The sequence below is a fragment of the Neolamprologus multifasciatus genome, chromosome 7 (assembly GCF_963576455.1).
Source record: "Neolamprologus multifasciatus chromosome 7, fNeoMul1.2, whole genome shotgun sequence".
Classification (NCBI taxonomy): Eukaryota; Metazoa; Chordata; class Actinopteri; order Cichliformes; family Cichlidae; genus Neolamprologus; species Neolamprologus multifasciatus.
This window is the reverse complement of record NC_140445.1, coordinates 38,890,351-38,917,143: the sequence shown is the minus strand read 5'-3', so window position 1 is coordinate 38,917,143 and position 26,793 is coordinate 38,890,351. Positions and strand designations below refer to the sequence as shown.

The following is a 26,793-nucleotide window of genomic DNA, read 5'->3' as shown; positions in this document are numbered from 1 at the left end:
TGGGAAGACAGTTAAATACTGTGGCAACACAACAAAGTGGGGAACCGGCTCTCACTTGATGGGAGTTGGCTCTCAAGATAATTTCCCCATCAAGATAAGATGGGGAAATAAATGGACTCTTCCACTAAAATTTAAAGCTACATTCATGTTCAGGTTACTCCTGGTTTTCAGTGAGTCTCCACCACACGGACTGTATAAATACCTGGCAACTCTATCCTCATCTGCACATGCTCAAACCATCTCAGCCTCTCTCACTCACTCACAAAGATCTTCAGCGTGGCCTCATGCTTCTTTTATATATAAAAAAAGGTTTACCCAGAATGCACTTTGTGAATGATGATAAACAGATCAAACTACCAGCGTTAGCTTCTGCTCTTCAATGTCACAGGCATGAAACTGCTGTAGGTTATTCCCACTGTGATAAATCCCCCACACTGATGTGACAGGAGGAGTGAAACTGACACAGTTTGTGACATTTTAAAGGTTTTTGTGTGGATATCTACTCGACTTATGAAATGAAAAATGCTGCTAATTATAAAGAACTGATTCTGGAACCACTCGTGTGTATTCGGAGGGCCTGAAATCAAAAAATATTCGTAGTATGAAGGCAAATCTTAGCATGACTTTATTAAAATAATGTGTTTTCCTGATTTTACTTTACTTGACTTCCCTCTAGTGGGGAAGAGAAATTATTATTAAAATTGATTCAGTGGTGGTCATTTTTGTTTCACAAGCTGGAAACAAAATGCTTTATGAGGAACTCCTCCAGTTATCTGCTGCACAAAAGTGCTCCACCCAAGAGTTCATAAATGAAGCTGTGGCACAAAAAACTGCAGTTTCTCTGACATCCAGCAGAGGCAGCAATGAGACCCATGTTGAAACTTTACAGCAGAAATAACTAGAACTCACCTGTTTAAACCGTATCAAGGCTTAAAATTTGCATTATTGGGGGTGTGGCCTTTTGACTGACAGGTGGATGGCAACACAGCTGGTTGTAGCTGCTAGCTGACTGCTAGTCTTCTCCTGATTGAATTCTAAACTGAACTGGGCCTCTGGACCATGTTTGTGCAGTTGTGACCTACAAACTGTACATTTTCCTAGTGAAAAGGTGAAACTGTGTTTAGAGCGTGAATGAATGACATGGCCTGCAGGTATTAAAGCAGTCATTGTTTATTTGGTATTTCATGATGAACTGTGAGACGCTGGAAGGAGCTACATAGAAAATCCCGTGTGCAGCCTCACAGTGAGTCATGCACATCATTGCACTGTAAAGAAAGTCAAAGCTTGAGTGGCGACACCTCAGGCCAACATACAAAAATAAAGATATTATTTACAAACAACAACATTTTCCCATCAGCACGTGTCAGTGTTTTCATCGGACAGTGAAAAGAAGTTCAACGTGTAGAAATCACTGTGGTTTCATTAGAAGACGCATAAATATCTGTACACGTGCCACATCCTCGACCCGAAGGCTCGTCTGCTACCTTCACATCAGTGTGTTCATCACAGTGTGTCAGAGAGCGAGTGCAGACCACAGGCTCTGAAACCTCAGCAGCCCCACACCATTGCACACCCCACACTGTGGAAATGTTTGAACAGCTCAGTCAGAGGATCTCCACACTCAGCATTCCCGTTTCTCACGGCTGAAAAGAATCAGTTTCATCATCTTCATGTTAAAAAAAAAAGTTTTATTTTTTTTAAATAAATTCACTCTGAAACCTTGTTACCTGTTCAGTTCCTTTACAGTGTGTCGTGAATAACGTTTGTGTCACACGGTTAAACACTGTGATTGTGTTTATAGTAGAGATGGACCGATCCGATATTACTTATCGGTATCGGTCCGATACTGACCTAAATTACTGGATCGGATATCGGAGAGAAATAAAAAATGTAATCGATCCATTAAATATCAAAAAAGCACCTCAAAAAACTTGCGACACGGCGTAACTCGGCTCATAACCGTAGCACGTCGGAGCAGTGTGGTCACGTGATAGAGCGGCTGTGTGTAGCCTGCTAGCAAACATTTTATCTCCGAGAAAGTTATCTCAGAGAGAAGTAAAGCAAGTGTGTAAGTTCATCTCTGAATGTTTCTAAAGCATTCCCGCGTTAAGCTTAACAACCGATTTAAAGAGCAACTGCCTCTCTCTTCCTCCCTCTGCTACTTCAATCATGAAACTGCTTAATGATCAGCTGATCGGCTTTTCTGTCGCGAGTCCGTCTCTCTTCTTTGTTTTTGGCCCACTTTGCACCAGAAAGAGGAAACCAGCGGCTGAACAACAGCAGCACTATTAAGCTTGATAAGCTGTTGTTAGAATTTATTTAATATTACTTTCTAGACCAGGATCTTTTTCTATGCAGCTGACGGCTGGTAACTGTGCAGGGGCGGATCTAGCAAAGTTTAGCCAGGGGGGCCGATAGGGCATTAACATGGAAAAGGGGGCACAAAGACATACTTTTCTTTCTTATTCTCATTTAAAATATCTAGCTTTTAATTATTTAATAATTATCTGAATCTTACACCCAAAGTTTTAATCTGATGTAAAATGTATAGAAGTCCATTACTGTATATAGTAACTGTTAAGTCTAATATACCCTAGTAAGCTGTAGTACTTTTTCCTTTGGGAAAGTACCATCTGTGAATTCTGCAATTCTGTTGAAGAAAGATGTTGAATCTATTTAATTATTCTTGAAAAATAATTTATTTCTGTGAATTTTTTTCACCCTGCATCAAATTAAAGTTGATTACATTGATTAAGCATCATGAGGAGGAGGGTGGTTCCCTATTTTCTTTTGCTGGGAGTTTGCAACCCTATTAGTTAGGTTGCTTAATATTTCTGCTAAGTACTCTTTAAAATACCAGAATAGGAAGGATGGTGCAGGTTTAACTTTATTAGATTGATCAATGTTGCTGATCTATGAAATATTTTGGGTGCAGTGTGTTTTTTTTGTTTGCTTGTTTGTTTGTTTGTTTGTTTGTTTGTTTTTTTACATACAGGTATAACAGAATAGCTTTAGTGTTGTTGTTGTTTTTTAACTTGAGTATGAACTTATAGAAAAAGCAGCAAGATATTAAAAAAACATTTTTGTTGATTAAAAAACACACTATATCGGATTCATATCGGTATCGGCAGATATCCAAATTTATGATATCGGTATCGGTATCGGACACAAAAAAGTGGTATCGTGCCATCTCTAGTTTATAGTTGCACACATGATAATATGTGATCATGTGACTGTTGTTGTCCCAGCCCGAAATGTTTTAGGAGAAATATATTCACGAGATAATAACAAAACCCCCCAGAAATGTTCAGTGAACGGCTACATGGTCCTGCTAGTGCTGCTTTTTTCATGGGTTTCATGGGAGATGAACTGAACCTAATTTGATGAACGTCAGAGAAGGAGAGACAGTAAAACTTATTTCACGAACTTAAGTTCATTTATTAATTAAGGTCACTAATTAAGGTCACTAATGGGGTAAAACACGCCAGAGGAAAAATGGTTGAACTTCCTGCTGTTTTTGTCACCTGTGGTTTTAAGGCTTTTATGCGTTTCCCCGTTAGCTCATCCCATTTCTCCCAGAGCTAACAGAGCCAATCACCAATAATTTCCAATGTTTTCTAATTGTGAAACAGTAATTCTCATTATTTCTGCACTGCTAACAGTTTCTACACTGTTAGCTAGTAACCTCATTTTTAAATTGTGAATCATTAATTTTCACGATTTCTGCATTTTTAACCCATAATAGTTTTGTAATTGTTACCTTTAATTTCCATCATTTTCTAATTGTGAAACATTATCCATTTATCCCCATTGTTAGCCGTTGTTCCCACTGCTTTGCATTGTTTTCCCATTGCTTTTGTATTTTTTTATTGCTAACCATTACCACTGTTTCCCATTGGCAAGCATTATTTCCCATTATTTTCTCGCAGTCATGTGTGAGTTGCTGATATTTTCCATTATCTGTGTGAAATGAACACTTCCTGATGCTTGATACAGTGTTGATGTTGTAACTGCGTCCGTCCCATCATCACCTGAGATCTCCCGCAGAGCGCGTCGGGATCAGAGTCGCTCTGTGTCTCCAGCGGCGACCCGAACCTCAGTTTCACAGACTCCTCCCGACAAACTGTACGAAATAACAGAAAATCCAAATGTCCTTCAGTCTTTACAGCCGTAGATTCACACAGGAGGAAGTGGGCGTTACTGTTCAGAGAGAAACGTGTGAAGCTGCGCGCCTCGGTAACGGGACCGAGGACGAGGAGGAGGAACCCTCATTAGATGCTACAGACTGTGTGGATCGCGTCGGGCTCACTGAAGCTCTTCAGATACCGCTCAGTGCGACGTGAAGAGGCGTCAGAGACCTGCAACACAAACAGGAAGTTAAATAGCCGCCAGGTGAAATCAAAGAGTCTTTAATTCACTCGGTCTGACGGTGACGTAAAAAATGTAACTGTAGCAAAGTTTACATAAAATCAAAGTAAGAAAAATAAGAAAAGCAAATAAAACTTCAAAAGGAAAAATAAACACCAGGAATACGACAGAGTACGGTCATTGTATAAAAAATATACTTTTTTATACTTTGAAATATAAAAATATAAATAGTAAAAAAATTGATTTCAATTTAATTTGAATCATAAAGCTTCAGATCACAACAACAGTTACCTCCAGGCGCTTTATATTAAGATAAGATAAAGACTCTACAACAATACAGTGAAGCCACTTTGGTGACAGTGGGAAGGAAAAACTCCCTTTTAAGGCAGAGCGTCAGGTCACACTCTCCTCAGTGTAATATCACAATACAAGTAATATTTGTTCATACAGTATTATTAATTTATTTTTATTATTATTATATTATTATAACCTGATTAAACTGAATGTTTGGTGTTACAGATTATAAAATGTGGAGGTTTTCTATCCATCGCAGTGTCCGTTGTTTTTATGGAGCTGATAAACGAAATCATTATTTTTTTATTTGTATCACCTGAATATTTGTAAACAAAAATACAAACATAACAAAACAAAAAAAGTGCATCTGGTGACCTCTGACCTTCGCTGCTGTGTTCTGTAATTACTGATGTACACGTGAAGCAGAGACCCGTCGAGCTGCTCGCTCTGACTGTGGAGGAGGCGAAGTGGTGGTTGGTGGCTCAGAAAGGTGACAGACGATGGAAGCCGGAGGTCGGAGGTGGAGGCTCTGGTGACGCAGTGAAGACGAGCCAGGTCGGGGTAGATGGGTGGGCGGGGCTTCATTTGAGACAGGGGCTGAGCACGGTGGGGGTCGGGGGGTAAACGAGGGCCACGTTGACCCGCTCTGAGCCATTCTTTGGACAGACAATCTCGGTGAGGCCTTCGGGCCGCGGCTGGCTCAGCAGCTCACCTGCAACAGCGAGAACATCAAAGACGCTTTAATACAGGAAACAGATTTTCTCTGCAGAGGAAGTAGGACATTCCCGAAACATCACAGAGAAACCATCACACGTACAGAAAGCAGGATGCTCTGGTTTTAGGAACAGAAGAGGCAGCTGCTCTGCTGTTATCAGGGAGGAAAGGTTCTCCTCCAGCATTTCAGATATAAAACAATAAATTATCTGATGTTGGACCAGGATGCTGGGTGGACACTGATCTGCCAGTCAGACAGATCTCAAGGCAAATCCGCCTCCAGCTTCTGGAAGTTTCTCCTATTCTCGCCTCTAGATTTGTAGTTGTTTTTATTAATAATAAACCGCTGGCACACATTTAAATAACTGAAGACTCACAGACATCTACAGGCAACAATAATCCTTCACACTAAACTCCATTTACTTGTCTTTAGTAAGAACCTGCAGCAGCAGAAGCTTTTATGAATTCGGCCACAAGGTGGCAGCAACGTCCAGCTGTGACTTCATGCTGCAGAGCAGAGTCCCACCAGCTGGGGGCGCTGGCGACTGCCTGGTCCTCCGCTGTAAACCACAGTTTAAGGTCAGTCCTGGGTTTAGCTGCCGGTTTAGCCAGTGCACACAGCTGAGGGTCTCTGAGGTCAAAGTTCAGCCTGGATTCAGAGTCCGGATAATTTCCCCCCTCATTTTTATGTAATTTAAAAGTGCGGAGGAATAAATGTGTTTGTGTTACTGGGGAGAATTTCATGACGAGAGCTCTGAATTTTCTTCAAGCATGACCTGCTGATAAAGATACTTAAAAGGGGAAATGGTTATAGGAGGTGAAAGGTTAAAGGTCGAGGCAGAGATGTTTAGTTCAGTGTCTCAGCTCTGGTGCTCTGCAGGGCGTTTTTCTTCTACTCTCTCCCACTGTTATTATAAGTCATAACAAGGTGAGATTTCTGTAAAGCAGTAACAGGTCTGAGCTCAGAGCTGCACACAGGCGGCTCTCTGACTTCAGTTTCCTGCAGGGCTGAACGCCGTTCCTGTGCACGTCTCCATTTATAAGGCGTCCTCATCGTTTGTGTTTCCGCTGTGGATAAAAATACGATTAAAATCACGCAAACACTTCCTGTGTGATCCCTCGTGTGTTTTTCTGGTAAACAAAGAAAAGCTGCCATCATTTTTCCTTCATCATCATTATGGCTCCCTCCTCATCGAACAGCTCAGAGCCCAGCCGGCGACTGCTTGAGGAGGTTCAGTTTCTTACTCAAACCATGTTTATAAATCATTTTAATATCTTTTTCCATCCATGTTTGTTTCTTGCTCTTCAGCATCTCAGTGTGTGAAAACTGGACTGGGTTAGTTTGAGCTTGTAGCCACGTGTTCTCTTTATAACTCTAAGCTGCACTTTATGAAATGATTAGCGCTCTCCATCTTTGGATGGATGTACTGTTGAGGGTGGATGACGGATGACCTCAGGAAGCGTGTGACATGCCCTCCTGTACTGTTACCACTTGCCGTTCTAAAACACGTTTGAGTTATAATGTACTCTCCGACACTCAGCTCCACCTGGGTGTTTGTTGTTGTAGAGCGCTGATCATTCAGCCGCTAACAGAGACACGCCCAATGCATCACTCTGCTGCACGAACAACACTGAGCACGCTCCATAGCCAGTGCCTGGATTCTGGATTACACTCACTTCATTTTCAGGGGATCAGCAGAATAATACTGTGATCTGGCTTTATCTGACACACACACACACACACACACACACACACTATCCTAACCTGCAGAGAGATAATGCAAGCCACTGAAGCCCCACTTTTTTTTCTGTCACCGTGAACATTTACACAAATTAAGTGCCAGATGTGCTCGTGATGTCAGGTGATTTGTGGCAGATGTGGGCAGTGGTGACCTGCCACATTTTGATCTGACTGATGTTGAATCTCCAGGATTTTCAGAATAATTCTTCCTGGTCAGATTAATCTGTTAATATGGCTTTTCGTCCCAGTGTGCCTTCAGAGCAGCAGACCAGCAGGTATGACAGATCATTTTGCTCTCCAGAGGAGGAAGGCCAAGGTTTCGAGCTGTGACCTTCTAGCAGCTTCCTGTCATCATTTGTGAGTCACTGATATTAAACAAAACTGCATCTCAAACGTTCAGCTGCAGTGAGAACCAATCATCAAGCTCTAGAGCTGAAAAGCAAAGTGATGGCTGAGGAGCCAAAACCTGCAGGTCCTCTAATATCCAGCACGTTTTACAGAAGAAATAAACACGTCTAAGTTATTGTGAGGATTGAGAGTTTGTGTTAAGAAACATTAGTTCACATCCATTTCTGACGGATGTTTTTACATCAGCTGCCTCAGACATCACTCACAGCCCGTCTGTCCGTCTGTCTCAGCAGCACTTAAACCATTAGGCTTATTGATCGTGTGCGTTCTCTCAAAGTGTCTGCAGCTGCTGGCTCTGCTGGCCTGAAGCCAGCGTCACAGACACAGTCAGAGTTACGGTCAGTGACGATTATTTCTAAGGAAGAACAGCTCTATTATAACCATTTTATTAAACACGAGTACTGCAGAGCAACCGGAAGTACTGGGATATTTTAGATCTGAGTATTTCTGCAGGTCTTTGCCACCGGCTGTGTGGCTGCAGGACCTCCTGCTCCTCAAAGTCACTTCAGCTACAGTTTGTTTCTAACCTGCTGCTGAGCTTTGCTGCCACGGCCGGAGATGAGATGTTTATTTCATCAGTGGACGCAGCTGACGGCTCACACATCCGGCTGTGTGCCCTGAATTAGGCCACAGCCTAATAACTCCTCCTCTTCCTCCTCCTCCTCCTCCCTCTGACTGAGAAGAGTCACGCAGAAACCCACAAAGACCTGATTTCAAGGAACAGGAATGTTCCTCCCCCCTCAAACACCATCAGCAGGTAGAGGAGTCATGTCCTCCCTCCTGCTCCTTTAAGGTCAGCCATAAAAGGGAACAGCCTCCACTCGCAGAGAGGAGGAGGAGGGGAAAGTGTACCCGTATCCAGGAAACTCCCACTGGGATGTTTGGAAAATGAGAGAAGTAGTTTCACTCCATTCAAAAACTGCCCAGATCTCCGATTTCATTTCCTCCTCTGTTGTGAGGACAACTTTGAGGATTTGTGATAGAACGTCTGCAGCGGGAAGGTTATTCCAGAGCTGAAACAGGAAGTTAGTCTGCAGCCAGTCCGACCCTCTGGAAGTTTTTCAAGCAACGCTGACAAAAATCTGATGGTTCGACTTTTTAAAACAGTCTCATTTTTTAATTTTTCTCTGCTGAAACTGAATGTTGGAGTCATTATGAAGAATTTCCAGTGCTCGCGCTCTGCTGCCCTGTTTTATTCACTTATTAAACAGAGATTTTCTTTTATTTCAGTGACTTTTTTGGCCACGATTTAGCTCTCTACATAAATTCATAACAACAAACTCCCCGGTTCCGATTAGCCTGTAAACACAGCAGTTTGTTACTCTGACAGTTTCACGTTTCTTCACCCTAAAAAGGAAACTGTGTTCACACAGACGAGCTCCTGCTGCCCCTTGGTAATGTGACGTGACAGTAAAGAACTGTATTTAAAGCTCATCTGATGTTTGAATCAGTTTATCACTGTGAACACAAACAGGTCTGCTGACTGTTCACAGTCTCGCCTCGCTCCTCCTAGCGTCACTCACCCTGCTGGAATATTTGCTGTTTAAATATTTACAGCCTTCGACCTGAAATAGAAATTTGTTCACAAAGCCGGAGAGGCCACACAGAGAAGTCTACAGAGTCACCCTCGCTCCATATTGATGAGGGACGATCCCGTCTCTGCTTTCACCGCTGCACACAGAGCGAGGCGATAACTGGGCCACGGCGACGACCCGGCTCAGAACAAAACATCACACAGGAGCAGAAATCTGCTTAAACCGCTGCCAAGAGATTTCAGGGGACATCATCAACCTCAGCCGACCCCTCGCTGTCCCGCTGAGAGCCGTGAAACTGCTGCTGTCCTCACTGAGACTCGTTGTTTACAGGGTGGAGATGCTTCAGCACATAAGTTATGTTTTATTTCCATAACTATCTCATGAAGCAGCTGCAGAGCCAGCACCCATATACTGTATATAACAGACAAACATGGCCACTGTGACACGAACTACCCGCACAGCAGCCAAATTAGGTGATGCCATTAAAAATGCTCCAAAAGGCTCCAACAGCCGAGCAAGCTTTAAACCAAATACAGTTTAAAGAGGTGACTCACCGAAGTGCACTCTCCCGGTACACTTTATCATTTTTCTCTGATCAGGACTGAAGTTTGAACTTTGTGGTTGAGAAACATTTAGTCTCCATATCACAGACGATCAGTATCAAAGGATCTGATTGATAAAGGCTTCATAGTTTATTAGAGCCCACAGCTCAGATCATCTGGGGGTTACTGAGCACGTGCAGACCCACGCATGTGTTAACAGGAGCCGTTTGTCTTTTTCCAGGCCTCACTGTGTGTGTGTGTGTTCCTCTGTTTTAACACACTGAAATGTTAATCCTCAGACTGAGCCGATGGCCTCTGTCAGCCTGGCAGCAGCTGCTCCTCATTCATTCATTCTCGTCGCTGCGCAGCTTTTCTCGTCGAGGACTATTTGAAGAGGATCCGCGAGGCGGCCGAGCTCTGGTTTCTGCTTTAAAGGTCACTGAATGTGCCTTCACATCTGCTGCTGCTGTCACCACTGTTAGCAGCTCAGGACTCAAAGGTTAAAGGTGAAAAACAGCAGCTCGCGATGTGCATTTCAACCAAAGACCAGCAGCAAAGCACCAGAAAACCTCCACGGCCCACAGTTGACACTGAAATACAGCCAACTATAAATACACAGAGAAGTGCAGACCCCGGACACCACACCAGGATCTCAGGCACAAAGAAAAGGCTGTGCTCCATCTCTAACACTGAAACACTCACGAAAAGGATGTTCCAGGAGAATCTAGTAGATTATATTACCACATCATTATTAACTGGCTGAAATTAAGTTTCTCCACAGCAGCTGATAGGAATGAAAAACTAAATCTGCTGACTTCATTTCTGCTCTGTAACCTAACAGAAGCATCAGTTTGAACGCCGCTGAGCTCTGAGCTCTGAGCTCTGCCGCCCTGAGCCAAGGAAGTGTGCGAGCAGGATATGCACTCAATAAAATCCAGGATATGTGAAATGGAGCAGAATGAGGTGGCGGGATGAGTCTCAGAGAGCCGCCTCAGACTCTGGCAGACCCACATACCGTGACCGCACCGCTAATCTCCTGTGATCAGCAGCTGTACTGGCAGTGAGGCCGATCCTCAGGAATGTGTGGCCTACTTCCAGAGCGCAGGAAAACCACCAGAAATAACTGCAGCCGGTCAGCCGGCAGGTCTGAGCGCAGCCACGCTACCCGAGCAGCAGGATTAACGGCCATCTCTGCTGTGGAGGTATGAGAGGAATGTGATCACGCTGCTGAGGATCCAAACGGTGAACGATGGACGGTCTGTGTTTCTGTTCTGGTGATTTACCTGCCAGAGGATCTGAGCTTCACAGGCAACTATTAAAACCGCTCAGGATCGGCACAGCTGCTGTGAAACTCACCAACACTACTACCACTGACATATCTCACTTCTTCTGAACGTAAGGAGGATTCATGATGAAGCATTTCTATTTCCTCTGATCGTTAAATAGAACAAATGTCAGAAACTTTCACTTCCCTGTGCAAAACAGCCTGAAGCTCCTCTCACATCCCGGCTTCGGCTTTCTCTCCAAAGCTCCGGGATTCCCCAGAAATCTGCTGCTAATAATCCTCCACTCGCCCTCTGTGTGTGTGTGTGTCCAGCTGTTGACATCTGCTGCGTAATGACATTAAATGGTTTACAGCTGAGCAGATAATTTGGGGTTATTTCAGCGTGGTGTATTTGCCACCTCCTCCAACATAAAACTGAATAAACGAGCTGGTTATGTAAGCTGCTGATTGCCCCGGATGGAAATCTCAGTTCCAGGAAGCGTATTTCAGTGTTTCCTTTCAGTCAGACAGAAAGCAAACATTTTACAAAAGGGATCTTTTTTGGAAAGGTCACAATTTTTCCACCCTGACGTACTCAGGCTGACGTGCTGTGACCCAACTTCTGGTTTCAATACAACAGAGTTCGCGTCACAGCGATGCGCTTGCACAAAAACAGTGAGGAGGTAGTAAAGAACGTTTCTGTTACACGACAGAAAGCAAGTGAGGCTCTGGATCAGAGCAGATTAAACAAAGCTGCACACAGAGCAGAGGAAAATACAACGCATGTGAACCCGGGACAGTGAAGACAACAACGAGGGTGAGAACAGGAAGAAAGGAGAAAAGGTGAAAGAATGAAAGAGGGACTGTAACGCAGAGGTGAAGTCGAATTAATAATAATAAGGCAGAAAATAAAGTAAAGATTGGACAGAACGGTTCAGGCGAACTCACTCAGGAGAAGAAAAGGGCAGTAACACAGCGAGGTACAAACAGGGAAACAGGAAGTAAATGTTATAATGGTGCAGGTGAACTCAGGACAATAAACAGGTGGGAGAGAAACATGAAATATGTCTGCATTTATCCTCCTTAACTCAAACATCTTCATGCATACAATCACTCTCAACATCTATTTGTTTTAAAAACTGTTTGAATATAAAACGTAAAACTTATTTTCATGTTCATCATCTCCCTGTGAATGCCACGTTATCTTCTCTGTTTGTGTCACGTAAGTAACGCCACGGACCTTCACTCTGAACGTGTCAACAGATGCCGAGGATCAACCAGCCTCAAATGAACCGACGCTGTCCTTCAAGATCAGGCTCTTCTCATCACATCATGTATCTGGACTGTTTTCACTGTTTTAGTGAAAACAGTCAGAGCTTCTTCGACATCCTGTGCTCTGCGAGGTCATTATCCTGCAGTCTGATCATATGACCCCACAGCGCTGTTACATAATCCTGATAATAAGCAGAGCGCTAAATATCAGACACACACACACTTCCTGTGTTACTCAGTCTCAGGCCGACTGACCAACAGACAACAGATCTCCTCATCCTCACACTCCAGAAACACTGCAGGCGTGTTCAGAGGAGAAGGCGATGAGAAACGCTCCAGCTGCTCCGACGAAAACCGACAAGAACTGGGGGTCAAAAAAACGAAAGCTCATTTTAACCAGACAAGAATTTGAAGGCCTGACCTCGTGGTTCAAAAACATGAATTACAGCTTAAAGCACCAAATCTGACTGAACTAAGAGCGTGTTTAACAAGCTGGAAACAACAGGAAGTAGGAGGCAAAAAGCTTCAAGTGTGACACTTTAGCCTTAAGCAGCACGTTGTGCCTGCTCCCTCTCTGGTGACGGGAAAAGAAAAAGGCTGCGGTAACGTGTTGGAGGTCAGACTCATGGACTGTAAATGCTCTGGTTTAGTGAGCGCAGCGGTTCTCCTCACTGCAGTCCTGTGTTTGTATCTCAATGGTTTTTATGGCTGAAGGCTGTGTTCAGATCAGCAAACAGTGGGTCAGCATGACGACAGCAGCTGTGGCGATTGGATCCATCTGTCCAGAGCTCGTAATCACTGAATGTGTAAAAGTTAATAAAGCAGCGCTCCTGTAGAAGAACTCTATGAGCAGGCGAGATCTCTGTGCCATCACGGGAGGATAACTACAAAGTAAATATGAAGCAAAGGCAAATATTCTGCCCGTTTCAGCCGTGACTTTTTTTTTGATCACAAAGCTGAAAACATGAAATAAAAGCAGCTGGTCTTCACTGGGTTAGAGGCCTTATTGGAGTGTGTCAGCCAAAACATTTTAAATATGGAATTTAATTAGACATGGGTTTCTTATCTGCAGAATGGAGATTAGATTTAACTGTGCAAAGTGCTGAAACTGGAAATGGAGTTTGCTTCTAAGCAGACGTGCAAAAGAACAGTTTTATATACAGAGAGAGCCGGAATATAAGGTTAAAGGTTAAAGAGCTGCAGCATGAACAAAGTTTGTTTTCTGTACATAGTAACTGCAGGATGTACAATGGCTGTATGTACAATACAAACAATGTAAACGTCAGCGGTTCAGCCAGTGGTGAAATCAGAGCAGGAATATGCTGCTCCAAAAATTGCAAACTTTTGTGTTCAGTAGTTGTTGGAAAGCAAGCCAAAAGGTGCAAAAAACCCGGGGACAGGTAGGTTCAGTGACAGGCCATTGATACTGCAGTGTTAGTGTGTGCTGCACAGGACACCAACACTGCAGACCAGTGTCAGCTCTAACTTTCTGCTGAGCTCAAAGTCCACATCAGTCTGTGCACAGAAACCATCAATCAGGCTTCTGGCGGTTTAACATCCCCATAAAAATCATCTTAAATACACACATTGTGTTCCAGACGTGGTTTGTGTTTGCATCCAGGGAACAAATGCGTTCCTGCAGCACTCACTGAGCTGCTCCTACGTTTCACTTTCCACATTACCTTCTTAAATTCCACTGAAACTGTGAGCTGCGATCAATGAACGAGCCTCCCGCGGTGCGTTTACTGTCTAAGCCGCTGACTGAAAGATTGAGGCTGAGTTTCCACCTCCGGCAGGCCCAGTGCTGTCTAAATAAAGCTAACGGTGCCAGCAATAAACCTGGAAGGAAACTGTAGAGACAAACGGATGTGTTCTTATTGTGAGCGGCGGCTGCTTTCTGAGTAGCTGCAGGGCTGGTGTTAAGGGCGTCGGGATTCCTAATTTACTGAGCTGACAAACAGCTGCTCGCGGGGAGCAGACGTGCTTTCAGCAGCCAAACACCTTGCTGCGGCCAGGCTGCGATTTAGCCGTCAGAGCTCTGAAAACTGATGAATGTTCAGTTACACTTGTTTTTTTTCCAGAGTCAAAGGCCATGCTGCAAACAGCACATCTGTGCTCAGCGTTTCTGGTCTAAAAGCAGAAGTTAAACGACTCATCCATTCTGAGCATGAGTAACTCTCTAACTGAGCTAGATTACACATCAGGAGTGGTCTTCAGCTCTTTGTATTTCCCATCCCTTCTCCTGATGACTCTCTTCAGGTCGACTCATCTGCGGTCAGCTGATGAGGAAATCCTCCACCCTGACAGTCACATGTCTGAGCAAACAGAGCGGGATTACAGTGTGGTGATGTAACGGGATTGCCTTCCTCACCAGCTCATTACGTGTCACTCACATGAACAGAAAGAACACAAATGCCTGTCAGGTTGTCCCATCAAGGCGAAGCTCGAGTCTGATGCTGAAACTTCACAGAAACCGGACGTGTCTGAACAGGTGGCCTGAAAGCCAACCATCGCTCATCATCTGAGAACAAACCACAAACCTTCTGCTTCTTTATTCCAGCACGGACCAAAGTTCCCCAAAGGGATAATATCAGTGTTTGTCCGGTGAAGGTCACATGATCTCACCGAAAGCTCCCAAACAACCATAAATGGAGCGTGTAAAAAAACTGCTTTCATTGTTTATGACGTCATATCATAAACAATGAAAGCAAGTTCAGAGTTCCTCTTTTAGGCACTCAGTGAAAACATTGACGAGTTCAGACATGTCGCTCCTCATCCTCACACACAGGTCACCTGAGACCATCACAGATCCTCTGAAGGCCTCACAGCGGATTCTTCACACACTGAGATGTTTATGAGCCGTGTGACAGCTGTGGACGCCTCAGTGACCGATTCTTTGTTCAAGCAAACATCACAAGGCAAAGAAAAATAATGACGCTTCATTCTCTGATGTCTTAATTTAAAAAAAAAAATCTTAAACTGCATATTTTCTTTTATTGCATTTTCCTTCTTGAAAGATATTTGAAAAATAAAATATGTCATAGATGACATATCTGAAATATGACAAAAAACTGCTGAGTCACAAAAGAGAAACAAGGGTTACATTTAGTAGGTGTTTAAGGGGTAAAGAGTTAAAAAGAAATGTTTTAAGTTTGGTTGAAAAATTAAATGTGAAAAGTTTTCATCACAGTCTGATAATAGGATATGAACTTTACCCGAGTTTCCCTCTGTACATTTGTTATAAAGGAAGAAACATTTTGTGTTATAATTTAAACATGAATAAAAAGTAGAGGACCGATAATCGAGCCCTGTGGAACGCCACAATGCCCCATTCTGGTTTTTGTTACTGTGATCTCTGAAGGTTACTGCTTCCATTAAAACTCTGGTTTGAGTGTAAAACTTTTCAGACCAGATCTTTAGAGGCTCATTACACATGTGGACTCATGATAGAATTTAAACAAGTGATTTATAAAAATCACTGCTCCGTGAGTGCTCAGCCGATGCTTGGTGAAAGGCTGCTGACAGCAGTCACACAAAAGCCTTTAGCTGGCATACACAAGATTTATTATCTGCCAGACAATCTGTGACTCTGCTTTCGGAGCGAGAATCAGATGATGCTTGCTTACACACTACATCTGCTCAATGCCAAACTTGTAAAGTCAGTAAAAACCTGTGACATCGTCACAGTGATTAAAAAACATATGGAAACGTCTTTAAGATGTGTTCCCAGGAGGCTCCCTGTTTTCATATTTCCATATCAAATGATTTAAATTTGATTTATGTCCTGTCCAATAAAATCCTGCTCAGACAAACAGCTCAGTGAGTTAATCCAAAGTCGGAGCCTCCAGTCTGAACACGCTCAGACTGATACCTGGCTCAGGTTCAGAACGGGCAAACATGCGACGCCACGGCAGCCTGAGGCTAAACCACCTCTGTGCAGTGAAAACACAAAGCACGGGAGGTCGGCATTTGCAGGGCGTGAACACCTGACGGGCAGGTAGGTCGCATACAGACTGCACTGACTGCAGCACGACAGTTAAAGAGGCTCTGCATCGGACCCGGGCTAATCCCAGCACATCCTCTAACTGGATTAACTGGAGATGCACAACAAGAGTGAAAGTGCTCAGACCACAGCCGCAACACGTCCTTCTCACACACGCACGCACGCTTCTGTTAAAGATTAAATAAATAAATAAATTCTAAATACAGAATATAAACTCTTAGTTACTGTCAGTGTGAGTACAGTCTCTTTGGGTCTGTTTGGGTTTTGGTCTTCCAGTCTGAGGATTGTTGTGGGCATGTGCTCAGACTAAGTCTTTCCTGTCAGGTCCTGAAGCTCCGATGAGTCGGAGCTGTGAAGTCAGGATGTTCGAGCAGAAGCTATTTTGACTGCTGTCTAATTTAGCACCGACATGACTTCCAATGAAGCTCAGAGAGGTATTTAACATTGACTGCTTCAGGCTGACAGAAATACCCACCAGTCACAGTGAAGGTCCAGACTCCCTGAGGAGCCGGCCCTCCAAAACAACGTGAAATTTATTTTACAGCTGAGCCAATCAGCCAACGCCAGTCAACGCTCCAAATGATCAAACTATAGTCATCTTAAATTATTTCCCCAAATCATTTTAATGTTAGTTATACAACAAAAGGCATCTGACACTGGACCCATATATATATATATATATATATATATATACACATATATATATATATGCTGCTCTCAGATGATGGACAACATACACCACATGCAGAATGTAGAAGAAAGCAACAGAATGATGAGCGCATGCATCACTACGAATCAGAATGTGCATGATCTCGCAATAATTCTTAGATTTTAAAATAACTCAACAGTTTTACAACTTTTCCCTCTTTTTTAACAGCTGGTCAGAGGTGAAATGCTATCAGAAGCAACTTTTAAATGACAAAACTGTTATTAAGGACCCAGAGTCGGGCTGATAAAGCCCGTTTTAGACGTTTCTGCACAGTCAATGTGAACTCTGTGAGGTGAAGGTAACGCGTCACAGGTTTACCACACCTGTGTGCACTCAGTCAAAAGCAAACAGTTGAGCCATCAGCGTGGTGTGTTTCACAGTGAAGAACAAACAGTATTTTTGCTCAATATGTGCACACAGAGCTCCTCTGACTAATTATTACCATTTTATTTTATAGTCTAAATGTTTTTAAAAAAATCTGTAACAGATGATCTGTGCTTCAAAAAGATATATAGACTGAAAACTGACAAAGCAATTGCAAATAGGTGTTTCAGTTGGACGCCTCCATCATTTCCACGAGCCTCAGATCTCAGAGCTTGAAAACAACAAGTTTTCACATAAAAATGAATTTAAAAAATGGATCATCAAATATCAGAACTGTGATCAATTATCAAATTGATGAAGAAATCATCCGCGTAGCTCACAGGTGAGTCAGGGAATAATGACAGTGCCGTGTACAGTGTGATCAGCGGGAACCCCGGGGCCCCAAAGGATGGGTCGAACCTGCTGCAGAGTTTGCATTGAGGTTACAGTGAAGCAAGACAAACGGAGGAAACACAACACAGTGTGAGAAAACGCAAACATTTTTCAGTTCCTTCCACAGCGAGAACAAACTATGTTTAGTCTGTTCGACTCCCTGGAGCCGAACTGATCAACACTCGGCAGCCAAAAATATCATGACCATAAAAGGCCTGAAGAAACATTCTGCTGACCAGCGTTAACGGGCAGATCTGCTTGCAAAGGTATGAGAGAGTGTGTGTGTGTGGACACTGTTAGAGGACCAAAACAAGTCCCTTTTTTTCCTCGCTGCCTGCTGATGTCAATTATCCAATCACAGCTGCTCCTCTCATCCTGTTTAACCGTTTAAAACAACCCCCCCCCCCCCCCCCAAAAAAAAACAAACAAACACCTGACCTCTATCGAAACAGACAAAAATACACAAAATATCAAAACCTGAGGAATAACTGTTACTTTTAGTGGGATAATAAAATAGTAGAATATCAGTTTTCACACATGTTGAAGGTTTTCTCTTTCATTAAGTGATGATAATCAAACCACAGAGAACAGTTTTAAACAACCAGGTTAGTCTGCATCCACAGACTCAGATACCTGCTAATTGTTCTCAGCAACATCCAATCAAAAGCCTCAAATTTCCCTCAGCAGAACTGAAGCTTCATGGATGCTTTGTTAGTACAATTACCTCACTGCAGCCACGTTATTAATCAGATGAGGTCATTAAAAATGCTTCAAAAGTCTCCAACAGCACAAACACGCTCCACAGATCCAGTTCAGGTGAAGCCTTGAAGACAAGTAACAACTACAACCATCTACCTGTCAGCCACACCCATAATCATACAAAGTTTACAGGTGTCATGAAGGAGGAAACATTTTGTGCTTTAACAAACAAGTATATCTTTAAATATGTATAAAAAGCACAAGATTGATAATAGAGTGGATCCCCACAATCTCCTATTCTGGTTTTTGTTACCCACAGTAAGAAAACTGAGTCACTGCTGGAGTTTCTGCTGGACATCAGAAGAACTGCAGTTTGGCTGCTTCTGGCAGCAGCTAACCGTGACGTCTGCACGTTCAGAGTTTACTTGTGTTCATTTTTTAAAGGAGTCTAGATCTTTTTGTTTTCTTTTTTTTTTTTCTGTGACATGAATCAAACCTTTACACCAAAATAATCATAAGAACTCTAAACTGTCCACATTCTGTTATCTAATCGTGAAGCGGGGCAGCATCTGCGTCCGCTCACTGAACCTGAAGCCTGTTTCCTCTGACAGCCGCTACTGGACTTTCCCTGCAAAACAAACCCTTTTTTCTGAGTTTGATGTCTGGGTGGAAGTGACTCCACGGCTGCCCACTAACAAAGTTGTTCTCTTTAAAAAAAAAAAAAGAAAAAGAAGAAGATCTGCTTTCTTTTTCCACGAATGAAAGGAAAAAGAGAATTTCCTGATGTGTTCGAGCTCTTGGAGCTCTCACGGAGGACTTTCTCTCTTTTATAAGCTATAAAACGACTCGTTGAACATCACCGCTGTCATCATAAATCATATTTGCATCAAAAATGTCAGACCAGGCAGGGACCACCTTTAAACTACACAATTATTGATCTTTCTTTTGCTCATTTTAAAAAATGTGTTTCAGTTTTTACAGTCAGATATGATGGGCGGTTTTCATTCCCGGGGTTCATCATCCTCTGTTATCAAGCAGGGTGTGTTTACTTAACTTTAAATACAGTTCTTTGTTGACCCTGTGAGAAAACTTATTCAAACTGACTCGACATTTCTCATTGCAGAGGGTTAATGAACCAACATGCTGATTAAAACTGAGCAGCAGGTGAAGATCTGCAGGGTCGATGTGACACCTCAGGATGAGAATGTTGTGAATTTGATTGCACCGACTCCAAAATGGGGTTGACGCTCCGCCACAGAGAGCGTCTGTGGCTGTTCAACTGCTCATTAGTATCTAATCAGTCAATCACGTGGCAGCAGCTCGGTGCATTTAGTCATGTAGACGTGGTCGAGATGCCTGCTGAAGTTCAAACTGGGGATCAGACTGATGAAGAAAGCTGATCTACAGTAAGTCACCGAGTGTGGCATGGTGTCGGTCTGAGTGTTTCAGAAACTGCTGATGTGTTGCCATTTCCCACAAACATCTTTGAGTTTACAGAAAAAATATAATACTGCTGCTCTATAGAAAGCAAGCTGATAGAAGGTAACAGGAACTCAAATAAGCACCTGTTACAACCAAAGTATGCAGAACAACATCCTTGAACCTAGCAGCAAATGAGCTGCAGCAATTGAAGAGCACACTGTCATTCCTGTCAGTAAGAACAGGAAATTGAGGCTGCAGTTCACACAGACTAACAAAACTGGACAACAGAAGGTGGAAAATCTAAATCATGACGCGTCACGTCAGAAGAACTTTAAACTGAAAGGTCAGAGAGAAAATGCAGACTGCTCTGTGCAGAACCCGGTGACAGTGGGGAGAAGAAACCCCCAAAACTCAGCGACAAAAACTAAAGCATGAATGAAACAACGCAGATCAGCTTCATCAAGAACATCTACTTCAGATAATAAAAATGAATATCACAGCAGATTCACAGCACTAAAACTGAGAATATCAGACGACTTCTTTATCGGTACTGACCTCACGTGTTTGAGCAACACCCTTTGTGCTTCCACCCTTTTATTTTGTCCCCCAAATTGCTGCTCCTGATCAGAGCCTGAAGATCTCCCAGAGCAGACAGAGACTTTTGTCTGCATCAGTCTGATTATCATTGATCAACGTTCACGCAAACGATTACTTTGATTATTAGTCAGCTGGTTATTTGGCTTGTTTAAATGACAGTAAATATCAACTCCACCTCCTGGAGCTTCATGAGGACTAAAGAGAAACTTCTGGGTGTTTCCCCACAGAATAAGGACCGTGGCGCATCTCCCCCTGTGGGAGTGTGTGTTAGAAAACCAATTTGCTTCCTTTAAAAAATGCTCTGAGCTGAGTGAGCCTGCGCTGGGCTGCTGATGATCTAATGTGAATAAATCCAATAAAAGCAGCATGATGTAAACGACACCTTACATCGCATCACGTGACTCTGCTGACCGCTTTACGGGTGCAGCATTGAAAGCAGGTCACTCTGCAGCTGCAAACACAAGCAGCAGGATTAACTATGTCCCCGAGGCTGGGAGAGGGGGAGGGAGGGGGGCATCCTGCACCTCTGTGCACCTCCTCCTCCTCTCTGTCTAACCTGATGTCAGAGGCTTTTGTTCGGCTCTCTGAGGCATCCTCTGCATGTTTCATGGAGCCTCGTTGAGATTCAGGGCGTGACTGAATCTGATTAACAGGAGCCGCAGAAGCACTAAAGCAAATCTGTGGAGGTAAATGTCACGCTCATGTTACAGTGAAGTCAAACAGGAAACAGAAACACCGTGAAGTCCATTACACTCAAAGAAAACTCAAAACCCTTCGGTCTACAGCGTAGTTTGAAGACACGTCTGCTTCCTCTTCAGTATAATGGAATAAACGGCCCAAAGTGCTAAAAAAGGCAATTAGTGAAGCACAAAGTCAGCGTCCCGCAGGGCGTCACCCAACCTTCCACTGGGTCATTAACCCATTGCTGCTGTTAGCCAGTTTTACTCCTATAAAAGTTGCCCCAAAAGTCATAAAAGGGAATAAAAAGCAGGCACTGCTGCTGAGGTGAAATCAGAGATCAGACATCCATCATCGTGCATGAACCTGAGCTCAGACTCCAGACTCACACCCTGAAAACCTCTGAAGAAACGAGCTCAACTGGTTTCCTACATAAAGGAATTTTAAATGAAAAATATTTAAATCACCTCGATCTTCTTTAAACTATTACATTTAGAAAATGGAATAATAATAATAATGATAATACATTAAAGCACACTATACATATTATAATACATTATGTTTTCACTTCATTTTAACTGACTTTAATGAGCTTTAATATTTTTCATTTTTTATTACAAACATATGCTTTTGTGTTTTTGTATAAGATCAACGGTGAGATTTACTCTCACTCAGAAATATAGTGAATATAATCAATGACAAAACAACATAATGGTTCGATAAAACAGAATGTGACAAAAAATATAACTAAAGTAGCTCTTAAGTATGAAAGTTTAAGTTATTTTACTTCTATGAGCTGTTTTAGTTTATTCTACTCTACTGAGCTGTTTCAGTACAGAAATTTCCTAATTTTTGACATAAAGAAAGTTTTTCTCTGTCCTTGCCATCTGTCTGGTTTTTTTTTTGAGAAATAATAATAACACACACATTTGTGGGGAGGTCTGGAGGGCCTATCCCTGCCCAGTGGCCCTGCAGGAGTTTTTGTCCGGCCCTGTGCATCCAGCATTCAGGTTTCTATTAGCAGTTAAAGGGTCACACAGTGACTCAGAAGTACTTTTACTTTTACTCATATAACAGTGTTAATATAAACAGCTATAAGTGAGTCTGTGACTGATCTGCATGTATATGGGACAAAGCCCCATCCTGACTGTTGGTGAGTGAAACGGAGATTAATGAGGTCTTACCTGGGAAGGCGTGTGGGTTGGACGACCCTCTCTTGAGGCACTTGGAACAGAGAACATGTACAGAGTAGTGCAGACCGGGCCACTCCTGCAGCAGCATGTTCAGCTCCTCCACCAGTGGAGTGATGGCCTGCCAGGCAGTCCAGATGTTGGGCAGTGAGGCATGGCTGGCGATGGAAAGAGTTTCCACCTGCAGCTTTCCTTTGGCAGGCCGGTGGCTGATCACCACGGGAACTTTACCCCGATAAGCGAAGATCTGGTGCTTGCTGTCTGAACGCTGCACCACGTGGCTGTTGATCTGCACGCTGAAGCGTGCGAACAGTCCAGGAGGAAACAGGAAAGGGAAACTGTACTGGATGTGCAGCTGCTCCACAGAGAAGAAGTTACACAGAGGCAGAGAGCTCCCGCCGGCTGAAGCATCCACCTGGACCTCCTCGCTGCTGACATAGCTGGGGAACTTGTACCACACAGTCACGCCATTCAGAGGCTTGCTGCGGGGTTTGTTGATGCAATAGCAGATCCCCATTTTCTCCAGTAGCTCCATGATGAGATGGAGGTCCTGCTGGGTCTGGATGAGTGGTCTGAGGAGCAAGCGGATGACATTAGAGGGTAGGAGTCCATGCTGGAGGAAGCCCTCAACGTGGTGCTGCAGATGGGTGACCCTGAGGTTCTCTCCCTTCTCGTCCTCTATGACCAGACTCACCCGCCCCTTGTCCCCCCTCTCCCCTTCAGAGAGGAGCCGATCCAGCAGGGTGGACTCATCCCTCTGGAAGAACACATTGAGAATTGCAATGAATCGTGGAAGATTGTGAAAAACGTATTCCCTTAGCGTGAGGCTGTCCTCAAAGTAGAGCAGCTTCCCACTCTCGTGCAGATAGGATAAAGCGCTCTGCAGCCGGTCCTCAGTGAGCCCTGCCTGCAGGCCCAGCCGGGCTGAGTCCCACCACGAGAGCCACAGGTCTTTGGGCTTAAAGTGCAGCTCCTCCAGCATCTGCCAGGACTTTGGCAGCACACGATGGAGGTTGGGGAAGATCTCCCTGTGTTCTGCAACGGACATGAGCTTCTCCCTCAGCTTTGGGATGTTCCTCTGAGCACCTGTGCAGCTAACTCTCAAGACAGGAGAGAGGATCTGCAGCCGGTGGTTCAGCATGTACTGCAGCTGGGCTTTTCGGCGCCTCAGGTTTTTGTCAGTGACACCGTAAAAGAGGATGTGAGGGCTGGAGGTGCGGACGTTGTAGCCCTGCTCCAGAGCCTGGTCCACCTGCAGAGCCTGCCCCCTTAAACTCTGGATGTCCCTCTTCTCCTGCAGGCCAATCTGCCTGTGGATGTCCAGAGTCTTCTCCTCCACCTCCACCTCTGCACACAGGTCTGTGTGCGTGCCCACCAAGCAGACTACAGCATGGGGCACTTTGGCGCAGAGCAGGTGGAGGAAATACCCAACATGGGTGTAAAAGTTCTTGGGCGAGTACGTTTTGAGGTTGATGATGAGAATGTAGAGAGCACCGGGGGAGAGAAAGAAGGGTTTGATCAGGTTGTAGTTTTGCTTCCCTGACAGGTCGTACACGAGGAACGTGAGGTGGCGATCAGCGTCTGCCACCCAGTTGGTGACTTCAATTCCTTTGTTTCCTTGGTTACTGGTGGCGTCCTGCTGCGTGCTCACCAGGCTCTGCCTCAGCCGGGTTTTCCCTGCGTTTTGGGTCCCCATCAGGACCAGTTTGAGCCGCGGCTTCACGGCAAACTGAGAGTGTGCAAGCTCCTTCTGATACACTGCGATGTATGGGATTCCCTTCATGCACACCTCGTACGGTGGCTGGATCAGAGGGTTATCCTTCACTTTCCAAATGTTCACTTTGGAAAGCTTTCCAAAATTATCTGGAAGAATGGCTATTTGGTTACCCTGTAAAACGAGCTCCTCCAGATTCTCCAGCTCCACGATGGAGTCAGGCAGATATGTGATGCTGTTATTGTCCAGCCACAGGTTCACCAGCTTCCCCAGCTGGCCGATTTCCTCTGGAATATGAATCAGTCTATTCCTGCTCAGGTAAAGCTCCTCTAATCCCGTTATGCTCAAAATAACCTGGGGAAAGTTTTCAAAGTCATTTGAGGACAGATTGATCATTTTGAGACTTTGCAGGCTGCCAAAGGAGGGGGGCAGCTCTCTGAGGTGGTTCCCGTCCAACATCAGGCTCTCCAGGTGCTGCAGGTGACAGAAAGTGTGGGGTAAGGAGGACATGTGGAGGCTGCTGAGCCACAGGATTTTGATGGACTGCAGCTTCCGAACGTCCGCCGGTAACACCTCAAACTTATTCCCAGAGCAGTCGAGCTCCTCCAGCTCACCGAGGGCCATGATCTCGGGGGGGAACTGGTTCAGCTTGTTGTGATCTGCATCCAGAGTTCGCAGGTGGGCGAGGCCGGAGAACGACCTGGGGAAATCATGCAGGTCGTTAAAGCTCATGTCGAGCTCCTCCAAAGACTGCAGAGCTCCGATCTGAGCTGGCAGGTGCTGGATTTTGTTGTGGCTGATGCACAACTTCTTCAGCCCTTTCAGCTGTCCCACGCCCTCAGGAAGGCTCCTCAAACAGTTGTGGCTCATGTCGAGCTCCACCAGCCGCCCCAGCTCAAACACTACCCTAGGGACAGAGCTGAACTTGTTCCTGCGGAGGACCAAGACGCGCAGGTTGTTCAGGGAGGATCCCAGGCCGTCCGGCAGCTCCTGCAGAGAGTTGTTCCCCAGGTTGAGCGCCTCGATGTCGGCTATGTCCTCTGGCAGGATGATCTGGTTGTTTTTGGAGCAGAGGGTGAGCTGCCTCAGGTTGCTCCGCAGCTTCCTGGAGCGGAGGGCGGCATCCCTCCACAGCCTGGCCGTTTTCAGATTGTTCTCCTTGTCCTCCATGGCGCTGCAGCCGGACCCCTCCTCCTCCTCCTTCTCCTTGTTTTCATTGAGAGTTTTCATGGATCCTGAGCGGGCAGCATGGTGGACGGAGTCCCTCAGAAATCAGCGCACTCCTCACCCACAAACCCTCCTCCTGAGAGGGCAGACGATCCGCTTCGAGTCGGGAAATGATCGAGTTTGTCGAGAGGAGCGGGAGGCGTGTGCGCGGCTGCGGAGGCATCCTTTTCTCCTGCGCCACTCAGCACACAATAAAGGCAGACCTCAGCGCTCACAGCTCCGGCTTTAAATCGAAACTCCGGAGCATCGCTTCTCCTCCAGTCATCACCGCCGCCCTCATCGCCTCCATTAGCCGTCCTCCGCCTCTTTCCGTCCTGGTGGATGTGCGCGTTTGTGAGCGCTCTCCGAGCCTCCGTGTCGCTTCCTGGGAACGGGGAGTGGAAGTAAAGGAGCAGCCGCTCACTGCGTCAGATCTCTGAGCCCTCCTCCTCCCTTTCTCCTCCTCCCTGCACTGTGGGGAGCCGCAGGAGGAGGTGGAGGAGAAGGGAAAGTAATCGGAGGGTGAAAGCTCTCTAAACTGTGCAAAGAAATTCAGACCAAACACAAAAACAGTGAACAGTTCGACAGAAACATTTCTGCCGAGACAGAGAGAGACGATCAGCTGATGAATGCAGAATTTATATATATAGTCTGAATATTCATGTTTACACATGCAGAGGTTCAGAGTCCAAAGAGGATAAATGCGAGTAAAAAATAAAAGAATAAAGGTGATAATACGAGTGATAAAGTCTGAACATGAGCCCGAAAAGACTGTAAATGTGAGTTCTCCGACGGCAGAAGAAGGACTCTGCCTCCACGTGCTGGTCATGATGTGGAAGTACACCAAACAGCACGTTTAATTCCCAGGCGTCTCCTACAGAGCTGTTCTAGCTTAGTGTTTCTAATTAGTTTATTTTTATTTTCTGTTCTGCATTCACTTCAGCTCAGTTTCCAGAGTGTGTTCACTCATTTCAATATTCTGGTTGGAATGTCATTAGTTTCCCTCTTTTTTATTATTCACAGCATTTTAGACGTTTTTGATACTGCAATCATACTGTTAAACTGAGTAACCTTGATAACCTGCAGTCTTACACACACCACTCAGGAGCTTCTCTCCTCCTGTCATTTTTACATCTGCAACACATGTAAGACCGCATCTGTCTACAGCACTGAAATCCACACACACACTTGCTTGGTCGTGAGGATGACCGTCTTGAGGGTGTCGCCGCAGTTTCTCACACTGCGCACGCGCAAACACAAATGTCAGCGAAAAAGACGGCGCAGCACGGCAGTGCAGCGTGTGATCTGGACACAAGCGATGGAGGCACTTGTAGAACTTTGGAAAGCTCATCCGAGCCTTTTCGATGTGGCCTCACAAAATTATCACGACCACAACAACCGTGAAAATAGTTGGATCTACAGTGCTGCTCAATCACAGCTGCCTGATCAATGTTTTTCATTAGCAATTTAGCAAAGTTGATGGTGGTGGTGTGCGTGTCTGTGTGAGTGAAAGACAGAGAAGGAGAGCGAGCGACAGAATTTCTGTTATAATCTTCATTTTTATGGACGCACAGTGTGAGCACTCGGGTCGCATCAGAACATCGGGTCGTATAGTGTGAGACCCTGCATCGTGACCTACGAACTTCTAACCCCTGCGAGTCAATCGTACAGTTTGAGCAGG

The 26,793-nt window shown here is 44.6% G+C and overlaps 1 protein-coding gene across 2 annotated transcripts; it reads right to left on the bottom strand.

Moving 5' to 3' along the window:
* Positions 1-1,154: 1,154 nt before the first annotated feature.
* mfhas1 (multifunctional ROCO family signaling regulator 1) lies at positions 1,155-25,567 on the bottom strand. Of its 2 annotated transcripts, XM_085167300.1 has the most exons (3): positions 22,187-25,567; positions 5,045-5,374; positions 1,155-4,358 (listed from the first exon to the last, which is right to left on the bottom strand). In XM_085167300.1, the coding sequence occupies exons 1-2, from the start codon at positions 25,134-25,136 to the stop codon at positions 5,244-5,246; spliced, it is 3,081 nt and encodes a 1,026-aa protein (XP_085023426.1). In that variant the 5' UTR covers positions 25,137-25,567; the 3' UTR covers positions 1,155-4,358; positions 5,045-5,243. The 2 variants fall into 2 exon arrangements, with proteins under 2 accessions (XP_085023426.1, XP_085023427.1); XM_085167301.1 differs by lacking the exons at positions 1,155-4,358; positions 5,045-5,374 and adding an exon at positions 7,215-12,936 and having other exon boundaries at positions 13,024-25,566.
* Between the last annotated feature and the right edge of the window lie 1,226 nt (positions 25,568-26,793).